The 12,230-nt window shown below is 54.0% G+C and overlaps 1 protein-coding gene across 1 annotated transcript; it reads right to left on the minus strand.

The window, feature by feature from the left end:
* Positions 1–448: 448 nt before the first annotated feature.
* Positions 449–5,353, minus strand: THY1 (Thy-1 cell surface antigen). Its single transcript, XM_067751316.1, has 4 exons — positions 5,200–5,353; positions 3,080–3,140; positions 2,247–2,582; positions 449–1,713 (listed from the first exon to the last, which is right to left on the minus strand). Exons 2-4 carry the CDS (start codon positions 3,114–3,116, stop codon positions 1,601–1,603), a joined length of 486 nt encoding a protein of 161 aa, XP_067607417.1. The 5' UTR covers positions 3,117–3,140; positions 5,200–5,353; the 3' UTR covers positions 449–1,600.
* Positions 5,354–12,230: the final 6,877 nt, after the last annotated feature.

Genomic DNA, 12,230 nt, shown 5'->3' on the forward strand with positions numbered 1-12,230 from the left:
AAGAAGAGACGCTTGTCCTCACACCTTGATGATGAGGGCAGCTCCCGCGTACCGCCTCGCTTCCCAAGCCGCCCCTCTGTGCCCCTCTCTATAGCAGCTGTAAGCTGACGGGGCATTTCTGAGAACATCCAGACGCCAGAAGGCAGACTCCGTGCCTTCGTGCCTGTTAGCACGTTCTGGAACCGGCGCCATGCGGCTTGGCCCACACATGGGGCAGGTGAGTCCACAGAGAGGGAACATTTGTTTATTTGGGCAAACGTGCCGTGTTAGAGTGGTTCTGAGAAGCCGGGCATGCAGTGGTCCACCCCTGGGGGGGCAGCGGGGAGGAGAAGGGCTGCAGAAAGCAGGGATCGGGGAGAGGAGGAGGTGGCGGGTCGGGCCTCAAGGCTAAGGGAGGGGGGCGGGCCTGGGGAGAGAGGAGCAAAGCAGAGACAGACAGGAGGACAGATTCCAGAGGCTTGGTTTTATTGTACAGTATTCTTTTTCCTCAGTGAGATGCCATAAGCTGGGGTGGCACTACACACGGTCACAGGACGGGGAAGAGCCGCCGGGTGCAGAGCTGGCTGCTGGGAAAAGCCACCCCTCGAGGCATGTTCACTTATGGGTATCACCCCACGGCCAGCCCTAGGCCCCCGAGAGGTCCCTGAGGAGGCAGGTCTCTGGGGCGGGGGCCTATCTGAAGGCTTGGGCGCTGCTGGGGGAAGACGGAAGAGCCTCCTGGGGAACACGTGGGCCGAACTCCGTGTGGCTCAGCCAGGGGCTCCACCTCATTCACTGCCTCCAGCTCTGAGTTCTGGAAGCTCCTAGGAGCTTGGGATAGCCTGGGAGGGGGCCTGTCCTCCTCTGCTACCTCCCAACTGCTGGCCGAGCCAGTGCGAGACGCTAGCTCCCATTTTTAGCTTCCTCACTGGGGGGAGGGATGATGGACCCTGCCTTCCACCTGCCTCACCAGCCCATCAGCACTGCTTCCCGGGCAGAATCTGCATTGTCACTGGACCAGACGCCGGGCCCGAGGCCCCTTGGGGACTTCTGCAGGGTAAGAAGGCGGCTTTTTTCTGTGACAGAAAGTGCTCGTGGAGACACTTGGTTCTCTCCTCACAGGATGGGCCACAAACGCTTGGCAGCGCCTTCACATCCGGGGTCTTCAGGCGCCATCCCTACTGCTGAGGGATGTGCTAGGGCCAAACACACCCCTCCCCCTCCTCGCCCAGGTCTCTCCCAGGCCTCTAGTCCCGGTGGGCAAGGATGACCGGCCCCAGGGACTGATACCCCTCCCATCCCCTCACTCTCCATCAGGTCCCCAGCCCTGGCTTCCCTTTTCGCGAACTGCCAAAGAAAAGGTAGGATAAGTCCTAAATCAGACAGAAGCAGCTCTGGAACTAAGGATACAAATAGGCAGTGGCGTGCGGAGAGGGTAGGGGGTGGCAGTGGGGGATGGGAGATGATGGCATGCAGCAGTGGGATTCCTTAGGGGCGGTGGGGTCCCCACTTCTCCCCAAGGTGTGTGGGAGGTTGGGGGGAGGGGGGTCAACTGACTCCGAGAAGTAGGGTCTCTGGACTGGGCCTCGTGGCTTCCTGTATTCTCCATGGGCCCAGCCAGTCACAGGGAGATGAAATCCATGGCCTGCAGGAGGGGCAGCGAGAGCAGAAGCAGGAGCAGCCACGAGGTGCTCTGGATCAGCAGGCTCGTGCCTCCGCACTTGACCAGCGTATCTGTGGACAGAGGACGGGGCAGAGAGGCAGGGCGGGAATGCAGAGCGGCCGGGACTCGGGCAGGCCCAGACCCAGGGCAAGGCTGCTTTCCCTTGGGGAGGGTGGCGCCGTGATGTCTTGGCTGGAACCAGGGCCAACCTGGTCTGACAGAACCAGCCACCTTTCCCATTTGCAGGTTCCTGGGCCCTTGAACAAATATCGTCACGAGGAAACTGTGGGCGAGGCAGCTGTGCCATCCTGCTTTCCAGGTGGGGAGAAGGAGGTCCGGGGAGGCCGAGTGATCTGCCCGCAGTCATGGGGGAAGCGTGTGCCACACCACTCTGCCCGTCTGACCGTCCCCTTAGACTTTCCCCATTCACGCTGAAGGTAGCGATTCCGCCGGGCACAGGCAGCAGTGGGCGGAAGGGGAGAGAAGTTATGGGACCACTCCCTATTGCGGCCCAGCCAAGGGGACTGCCAGCTGTCCCAGCCAGCCCGTTCCTCCCCAGCCTGCCTCTCCCAGCTTCCTTGGTCCTGTTGGGGGTTTGCCTCACCTCTGAGCACAGAGACGTTCCTGTTGGAGACGATGGGAGTCTGACCAGAGAGGTGGAGTGCGCACGTGTAGGTCCCCTCATCCTTGGTGGTGAAGCCCGACAGGTAGAGGACCTTGAGATTGTACTTGCTGAAGAAGTTGGTTCGGGAGCGGTATGCGTGCTCAGGGACCCCAATGGTGCCAAAGAGCACGTGCTTCTTCGTCTCACGGGTCAGGCTGAACTCGTACTGAATGGGCAGGTTGGTGGTATTCTCATGGCGGCAGTCTAGACGAAGGCTCTGGTCCACCAGGCAGGCTGTCAGGCTGGTCACCTTCTGCCCACGGGCCACCTGTAAGACTGGCACCAGCAGTGCCCCCTCCAAGTTGGTGAGGACCTGTAGAGCAGGGGGCCTCCCATCCACGTTAACAGTAGAGAAAGGCCTGGCCAGGGAAGGGCACAGGGTCTGCTCTCTGAGCACCTCTCCCCGCCCAGAGGTCCCTGAGGGCCAGTCTACCTTCCCTACCGCAGGCCCCAGCCTACCTCCCTCTACTCTAGTCGTGGGTCCCACCAGTATGTTCCAGGGGCAGGAGACCTTGGGGGAAGTTGATGCAACATCCTGGTTCACACTTGGAGATTCCAACTCAGTATGGGGCAGGCTCAGTGAATTGAGTTTCCAAAAACCATCCCAGGCAGTCAGAAGATCAACTAGGTTGCTCAGCTGACTTAGGGATAAAAGGAGCCCTCTCTCTCCTTTAGTCACCTCTACTTTCTGAGGTCATGAGGAAGAAGCTAGCTTCTCTGAAAGGAAGGCAGCCAGGGTGCTTGGAATCCCAGCCCTGCCCCTTGCCCGGTACCTGTCAGCAAGAGAGTGATGCCAATGGTAGGGTTCATGGTGCCGAGAGCTCAGTCCTGGATCTGGGGGTGCAACAGGATGGGAATCAGCCAAGAGGTGGGGCAGGTGCGCCCGCACTTACTGCCAGGGCTGGGGGCCCCTGGGAGACATGCCATAATGGCCACAGTGGGCATCCAAGCCCCTCTCTACAGCCCTCTCCCCTCCCACCTCTCAGTGAATGTGACACTGCCACTCAGCCCTTCCCCATCTGGGAAAGCAAGGGGGTTGGAGAACACACGCTTCCGTGGTGTGTATGTGTGCTGAACCCTTACTAGCTGGGTGGCTTTGAGTAAGTGACTTTAACTTGACCGTTTCCTCTTTCAGGAAGTCAGGGACTTCCTAATTTTTTAATCGTAAAATTTGCAGAACACCCAATTTATTATCTTCACCACTTTTAAGTGTACAGTCTCCAATCTCCAGAACCCTTTTCATCTTGCAAAATCAGAACTCTCTACCCATGGAACAAAACCTCCTCATTCAGGGCCTACCTATTTCTCGTTCAGAAGAAAATCCCCAGTGCCCAGACAGTTCCTGGCATACAACAGATGCCCGAAAGGTACTGAATGAACCTGGGCTTTAGATGCCCACAGGGTTGTGATGGGGATTAAGAAAAATGACAGACATCTGGCACTGCTGGAGATTAAGTGATCCACGGCCTTAGTCCCCGGCCTCTTAGATGAGCGTGGTCGGGTATGTGTGGGGCCCCAGGTAGGACCGTACTTGGCACACCGCTAAGGGTGTTCCCGACTGTGTGTGGGGAAGGCGACAGTGCCATCCTATTGCATAGGTTCTCTGCATCAGAACCAAGATGTTTCCAATTGTCCAGCTCTCCGGGCAGGATTCCTGGGCCTGCAGCTTTCCAGTCCAGATTCGGTAGCCTCCCTGCCTAGGCTCTCTGCCCTGTCTTTTTTTTTGCAGCCTAGGCTGAATCTATATCCCGGCGAGGCGACACAGAGCGGGTAGCCTAGCCCGTCTGCAGCAGTGCTCGCCAGGGAGAGGCCACAGCAGGGGCGTGTGCCTGCGAGTGCGCGGGGCCGTGCCCTGGTGCGTGCGCCCTGCTGAGCAGGGCGCGCCGCTAGCCGCGTCTAGGGTCCCAGGCGCTCAGCCCAGTGGGGGGAGGGGGGAGGGAGGGGCGAGACTGGGGCTCCCGGGTGCCTGCGGCTGCAGTCGGTTCCCTCTCAGACCCCTGCTGAGAGGGACCCGGAGGTGCCGTTGGGGAAGAAAGGGGGTCGACATCTGGTTTAGATTAGCATACGCTGAGTTACAGAGGGGGTGGCGAGCTTGGGATCTAGGAGAGGAAGCGGGGGAAGCAGCGGCTAGAACTAGAAAGGAAGAAATGGGGCTGGGACTCAAGGGGATGTAGAGCCAAAGGGAGGGGTAGACAGCTGGAGGGGAGGTGCAGTCTGCCTTTCTTCGGCCTTGCGTCCCCGCAGCTCAGAACCCGGAGAAGCTTTGCTCTCCCTCCTCTCCAGCCCGCGTTCGACTAACCCCACCCTTATTCCGTGTCCCTATTCCAATCCTCTCCTTTCCCAATTGAGGTCCTTCTTCCCCCTCTCTCATCCTTTTCCAGTTCTCGCCTCCCCCGTCTGCCAGCCTTCCTCCCAGTCCCCGCCCCAGCCCCCGCCCGCGGTACTGCGGTTTCCCGTTCCTTGGATGCCCCGCACCCAGCCCGCAGCGAGGTCGCAGGGCAGAGATATCCTTCAGTTTGCGGTCCTCTGCTCCCCCAGTTTCACCGCCCCCCACCCCTGGTCCCGCCTTCGCAGGCTGGCTTTGGGGACGTCTGGCTGGAGAGCAGAACGCAAGGCTTTCCTTGGCGCCCTTCCTCCCAGTTCTCCTCCAGCACCCCAGCCCCAGGCGAACGTTCCCCAGCGGGCGAAAGTTTCGCCGCGACCCCCGGCCTGCAGCAGTTGCGTCCGGCTCCTGCCCCTGCCTGGCAAGCAGCCCCCTCCTCAAGCACTGAGCGGCTCCTTCCCAGGGCGCCCTCCGACCGTTTTCCGAAGCCTCGGATCGGGAGGGCCTGCCTGGGCGCCAGGGGGCCTATTATCCCTGCGCCCCGGGTCCCGCCCTGCCTCTGGCTCCTACCTGGGCTCCGGTTCTCGGCCGCAGCAGCCTCCTCCAGACGCGCTGCCGCCTCCAGTTGCTACACCCTGCCCGGCGCCCGCAGTTTTCACCAGGGGTGGGAGAGGAGGAGCGGGGAGGGCCCGGGGGCTCGGCCAATCAGAGGCTGAGTGGGTAGCGGAAAAAGGGTGGCAGAGGGAGGAGGAGGCGGTCCGATATTGGTGCGGGACTGTGGCCGTCCGCAGCCAAAGGGGGCCCTCACTGTGGCTGGCGGACCTGACCAGGGATGGAGGGGTTCAGGACCCTGGAGATCAGGGTGGGGCCACTAGCCGCTTCCCAGAGCCCCGCCAAGGCTTTAATCCTTTCTTCTGACCTAGGCTTCACAAGCCTGTGGGAAAACCAAGGGGTAAGGGATGAATGATGGAGGCCAGCAACTGAGCCCCCTTAGGCAGCGCCCATGCCTCCTCGTTTCCTTTTCAGCTGGAGCCCATCTCCACAGGAGCCGCCAGTGAGAGGTTTTTGGTGTTGGAATATTCCAGGTTTTCTCCAAAGGAAGATGGTAGGGTGTTTTTCCACATTGGAGCAGCCCTTCAGAAGCAAGGCAGCACCTGGTCTTTCCTGGTCCCCAGCCCTGCTCCGCCCCCTCACCCAGCCTAGAACACCCGGCCCTTCAGCGACTTTCTGCTCTTGGGCACCGTCTCCCTCGGCTCCTGGGCTGGCGCTTCCTGGTGCAGACAGCTAGAAGGTTCTTCTCAATTTCATGTACCCCTCCTGCCCCCACTCCCACCCAAGTCCTTGAGTACTGTCTGCTTGGTCTTCAGACAAGGGAAAGGGTGCCGCTCTCTATCAAGCGTTCTGCTGGGCACATTACATCCATGGCTACAATCTGCTGGGTTCATCTCAGCCCACTCTCCATCCCACTTCATGGTTAGTAAGTGGGAGAGCTGGCCGGTTGACTTGGGGTGTGGAGCCCCAAGTCCTCAGTGCTGAGCCACTCCACGGCTGCATCCCAGACCGGTGGGAGGGGGAAATTGTGGAACTGTGGGAAAGGGGAGGAGACAGGACCAACTAGAAATGGATACCACGCTTTTAATCCCCTGGGGCACCTGTCCTTGCCCCATTTATTTGACGTCATCAGAGGCCCTTGGGTTTTTTTTTTTTTTTTTTTTAACAGCCAGTGCTAATGACTTGTCTCTCCCAGCCACGGGTGAGGTGAAGTTTTTGAACAAAGATCTATTTGATTGAGTTGCATCCTTGTGGCCTCTTTGTGAATTCTGGTGGGGACATCCTGTGGGCTGGCCCTGCCCCCCTGCCTACCCCTTCTCCTATTCTTTCACAGACATTGGGCCTGGCTCCCTCACTGCAGTTTCCATTAGTGTGATGGCACTGTTGGAAGCCATCCCTGGGCTTGCAAATGGGAGATTCATTTCCCTCTCCCTCCCTTGGAGGTTAGGTGGCCTCCCAACGCTTACAATGATGGAATTTTCTAACGGGAACAAGCCTCGCAGATGGTCAAGTCCAGGGGCCCTTGGCTCTGCTAAAAAACAGAAGCTCCTGGGGCACTTTATGAGAAATGCAGCTGCCCCTGCCCCCCTGGGATCTCCCTAGTCTAGTAGTAGAGCTGCCTGAGTCTGCACTTTTCACAAGCTCCCAGGCCTGGGACCATCCCTCTTCAAAGATCAGGTGACCTGGCTTCTCATTGTCTGGAGGGTAACTTTTAAGGCCCTGGATGTCCTGGCCCCTGGCAGCCGACCTCTACCACCACCTCTTCTTTCCCTTCCATCTTCCTGCTGCATTCAATACGTGCTAGCCTCCTCCTTGGCACGGCACGCAGTGTCTTTCCTGCTTAACAGCTTTCTGGTTCTCAGTCCAGGATCTTTCCTATCAGAGCACAGTTGCTTTAGTTGCTTTAGCTTCAGCCTAACCACCCCCACCCCGCCACCGGAACACACACACACACACACACACACACAGATGGGGCTGGAGGTGGTTACTCTTTTTGGCAAGACATGAGGATACCCAGAGGCCCCTTAACTACCGGAGATATCTGGGCTTTGTCTGGACAAGACCCTGCATGCTCTGTTTTCCACTCTATGGCCCAGTCTCTGAGTGTTGCTGGTTGGAAGGCCTAGCTGTGCTATTTTGATAAGTTTATGAGGACCTGGCCTATTTTCTGGGTCCCCAAGCACTTCACTTCAGGAAGGGGTGGGGAGTGTGGACTCTAGAGGGTGCGGCAATTGTGTGTCTGCTAAAGCAAGGTCTCCGGCTGGTTGGAGTTAATGGCTCAAGTGAGACATTTAGGGGCTGGGATGGAACACAGGGTGGTGATGGGGAGGAGATGTATAACTCCCATTTGCTAATGGCACAGGATAGGAGTGCTGAAAGCAGGAAGGGTTTAGAGGAATCCACCCAAGGCAAGATTTACTGGCAGACTGTGGCTGCCCTGTTGGTCCCTTAGATCTTTCCTCTCCCATCATCTCCAGTTGCCTCATTTAGAGACACATGGAGTAAATACACCTCTAAAAATGCACATTCTGGGACTTACCTGGTGGCACAGTGGTTAAGACTCTGCGCTCCCAGTGCAGGGGGCCCGGGTCCGATCCCTGGTCAGGGAACTAGATCCCACATGCATGCTGCAACTAAGAGTTCACATGCCAAAACTAAGGAGCCCACCTGCCACAACTAAGACCCGGCGCAACCAAATAAATAAATAAATATAAAAAACAACCCACAAAGTAATAAAAATGCACATTCCTTTAGGATGACCAAGGGACTACCAGCCATTCACTCTTTTTATTTCCCTATTTCATCAGATTGTCTTTTTAATCACAGAGGTAGCAGAAGCCATCTCATCATTTTATAGCTGGAAAATGAGGCCCACAAAAGATAATGATTTGTCAAAGGTCAGACAAAGATTTTGGCGCACAGGCAAGACTAGCTAGATCCCAGATCCCCTGGCTCCATGTACAGTGCTCTCCACTGCTCCCAGGGTGGGTCTTCAGACTTCTGCTAGACTGGCTTCCCTGGTGCATGGTGAGATGAGAGAAACAAGGCCAATGTGGGGTGCTCTGAACATAGCTGTCAGGTTGCTGCTTTGTTCTGATCACCTCCTATTCACTCTGTTGAAAAGGGAGGATTCCCAGATTCCCACCCTAGGGTTTTGGAGATGGTTGAACACATGACCCCTGACACTGGACAGATGTGATTGACAGCAGTTTATTAGTCCCCTGTACTCACAGCCCGGAGGAAGACACCACATGCCAGGCACTGCCACTCAGGAGCTGCACTCAGGAACAGTGAAAAAGCGGGAGCTGTGAGGCAGGCTTTGTCGTACCCAAAGGGTGGAATGCTCATTTCCCGCAGGAGGATATGATTGGCTTGTTTGAATAATTCTGTGGGCTGGCGGGGAACGGAAGCCTGATTCTCAGGGATAAGCAGGGATTATACCTGGTCCCTGTGAAAAGGAGGGTTAATTGACCAGAAGAACTTATCAGCAGAAACTGATAATTGGGAAGGAGAATTTGTGGTTAGGCCACTTGAGACCTTCCCAGTTGGATCACGTGTTAAGACAGCTTTTGAGCCCTAATTCTGGGCTAATTGAGGCCACACACCGGCCCTTCCTTGCAATGGTCTATTTTTTCATTCTAAGGTTATACCTTTCCATTTTTTTGAACTGATGGTGGTAGGTGGTGTGTTTTTAATGTCCCTTCTAGGCACAAAAAGTGGTAACTTTCTGTTGCTCCCCAAACTTCTTTGGAAATATGAGTAGTCTATGTAATTGAAAAATCTTGGAACCACTGCTTGACCCTCTGCTGCCTCTCCTAATCTCTAGTTGAGGTCAACTCCTTGAGTGAGGTCACTCCCCGAAGCAATGCATGTTTGGTTGGAGAGTATGACAAAAAAGAGAAGTTTCTCTTAGAATGCAGGGCAGAGGGCGAGAGGTCAAAGCACCAAAGGAGATAACACTTTCAACATTTATTTAAGAAAGTTTATTCATGAATGTTTAACTAATCAAATAATTAAAAGACATTATTTTTTATTTTAAAAACTTTATTTCTTTATTTACTTTTGGCTGCTTTGGGTCTTCGTTGCTGCGTGTGGGCTTTCTCTAGTTGTGGTGAGCGGGGCCTACTCTTCATTGCAGTGCGTGGGCTTCTCATTGCAGTGGCTTCTCTCGTTGTGGAGCACAGGCTCTAGGTGCGTGGGCTTCAGTAGTTGTGGCACGCAGGCTCAGTAGTTGTGGCGCACGGGCTTGGTTGCTCCGCAGCATGTGGGATCTTCCCGGACCAGGGCTCGAACCCATGTCCCCTGCATTGGCAGGCAGATTCTTAACCACTGTGCCATCAGGGAAGTCCTGAAAGACATTATTGTTAGGCACAATGTTCTAGACACAGGACTAGACCCTGGGAATACAAAGATCAATAGAGCACAGTCTGCCTTCGAAGGCTTGTCCAGTGGGGGAGATGAAAATGGTAAATAGATAGTTAGAAAACAATAGGGTAAGTGCAGAGGTAGAGATGTGTGTAAAGTATTGTGGCAGCTCAAAGAAGGGACAACTAATGACCCAGTCTGTCAAGAGAGGCCTTGTTGGAAGAGGGGAGGCATGAACTGAGTCTAAAGAAAAATGGGAGTTACCCAGGTAACAGTAGTGTTACAGTACTGCCCTCCAATGAATCATGTATCCTGATATCCATGCCCTCATGTGATCTCCATCTTCATTGACTCTGGACTTGGCCATGTGCCTTGCTTTGGCCAATGGGCTGTCAGCAAATGAGATGCAAGCAGAAGCTTGATAAGTGTTTGTAGTTGGGACTTGCCTTCTTGGAATTCAGTTGCCACGTGAGAAAGTTTGAGCAACCACGTAGAGAACTGAGGTGCCTCAGTTTGTATCAACCACCACTTGGGATCAGCTAGCCCCCAGTTAACCTGCCACATGCTCACAAACACATGTGTAATCCTAACTGATGCCACCGAGAACAGAAATGAACCACCCCCAATAAGCCTACTAAGGTGGTTTTAAAACCTGGATAGAAATCCTTCGATCTTCCTTTCTCAAGAAGTGAAGTCTGTGTCCCACCTGAGTCTTAATAGATTTGTGACTGCTCCCACCGACAGAATATGACAGAAGTGATGCTAAAAGACTTTTGAATTCAGGTCTTAGGCCATATAGCTTTTACTTTGTTCTCTGGGACACTTGCTCTTGGCACCGCCATATGCGATGTCTGACGACCCTAAGGCTGTGCTGTTGAAGCCCCCGTCCCGTGGAGAGGCATCATGGAAACACGCTAGACCCACGTGAACCTAGCTTTCAGAGTCATTTCAGCCCAGGCTCCAGTCATGTAGATAAAGAAGCTTCCAGACAATCCAGCCCCAAGCTGTTTGAGTTGTCCGCCTAACTGTTCGAGTTTTCAAGCTGAGGCCCCAGATATTGCGGGACAGAGACAAGTCTGAATTCCTGACCCACAGAATCCGTGAACTTAATAAAACGGTGGTTGTTTGAAGCTGTTGTTCTAGGTGATTTGTTACGTAGCAATAGGTACCTGATACATAAATTGGTACCTAGAAGTGTGGTACCTAAACATGCTTTAAAAACCTAAACATGGGGCAGTGGCTTGGGAACTGGGTGGTGGGCAAAGGTCTGCATGATAAGCAGCAAGGAGGCTGTAGTGCAGGCTGGAGGGGCTGTGAATGAACTGGTGGGAGAGGCTGGGAAAGCAGTAAGGAAACTGCTTGGAGGCTGGACCAAGGGTGACTCGTGTTATATACGGTGGAGAAACAATTGGCAAAAACATTGCTTTTGGTAACAGAAAACGCACCTGAGTGTGGATTTAGCTAAAGGGATCTAGAGACAGAATGCTGAAAGTGTCATTTGGGTGCTTCTAGCTGGCATGATAAGGTATTATAAGAGAGATGAGCTAAATGAGGATCTGTCCAGTTTGCTGAGATGGAAAAGAAAACTGGTCTCATTTCCAGTCTCTCCAGCAGGCAATAGATTCTCGAAGTGAGAACTAGCCTAAAGGTAAAGATTAAATCAAGCATATGATTGTAGAAACTTCGTTCAGACCCCAGGAAGATTTAAGATGGTGCTTAGTAGACCTTCTCAAAAGGGTTTCTGAGAAAATTAAGGCTGCCGTCCCATAGCAGAAATAGAGTCTTCTTGAAACTATGCATGTGACTTTTGGTGCGCAAAGTGAACCCAATAATACTCACAGAAAACCCATAAAGTTTTAAAGAGTATTGTACTGGCAAAAACTCTATCAGTTTGGACTCAAAGGGAACGACACAGTTAAAAATGAAAAGAGGCCTTGGCCCCCCCAACTATCTATGGACAGTAAGCTGGCCAATATTCACACAGGCCTTTTCTTATGGAAAAGAAAATCCTCTCAGAGGGCAGAACCAAGAGCCCAGAGGATATAACTAGAAGCCAAGGGAAACTGAGCTCTATTCAAGTCACATTCCCTGCCTCTGGAGTAGGGGTCCTGATAATAGTGCCTGGTTGGATTCCAGAATGGCTTTGAATTCCATGATCGCTACGTGCCTCCTGTTTCTCCCCCTTTTAAGGGGAGCATCTGTTGAGGTTATCCTGTATGTGATCTACCGTTGTATGCTGGGCACGTGGGGAGCAGATTTCTTGTCTTGTTAGCTCACAGCCTTCTGGATCAAAAGGAGCCACACCCGAGGCGTGGTACCCCAGGAGATTCAGCCACATCCAGAGCTGCTGCATGTTATGAGATCAAGGACTTTGAGCCTGCTGTCATGATTGGATACTACTTCGGGTGTTTTGGTAGGGGGTGTATATTTCACACGTGGGAAGGCTGTGCATCATTAGGGGTAGAGGGCAGACTGTGGTAGATTGCTACCTTCATGGCTCCCCAGGGAGTCACATCTCTTCCATATTGATTCTGGACTCAGCTCTATGACATACGTTGGCCAATGGGATTTGAGCAAATGCGATCAGGCAGAAACTTCATAAATGCTTGTGCGTTAGGGCTTGCTGCTTCTTTTTTTGGTTTTCATTTTAACAGTTTTTAATGAAAGTTGTATGCAAGATTACT

Source organism: Pseudorca crassidens, chromosome 9 (genome assembly GCF_039906515.1).
Source record: "Pseudorca crassidens isolate mPseCra1 chromosome 9, mPseCra1.hap1, whole genome shotgun sequence".
NCBI lineage: Eukaryota > Metazoa > Chordata > Mammalia > Artiodactyla > Delphinidae > Pseudorca > Pseudorca crassidens.

Bases quoted from the DNA above. Each gene is read 5' to 3' on its own strand.
- THY1 (XM_067751316.1), bottom strand. From the start codon at position 3,116: ATGAACCCTACCATTGGCATCACTCTCTTGCTGACAG. The intron at 2,583-3,079 runs GTACCGGGCAAG...TGCTGGTGCCAG, and splicing joins CATCACTCTCTTGCTGACAG to TCTTACAGGTGGCCCGTGGG. The intron at 1,714-2,246 runs GTGAGGCAAACC...CTCTGTCCACAG, and splicing joins GAACGTCTCTGTGCTCAGAG to ATACGCTGGTCAAGTGCGGA.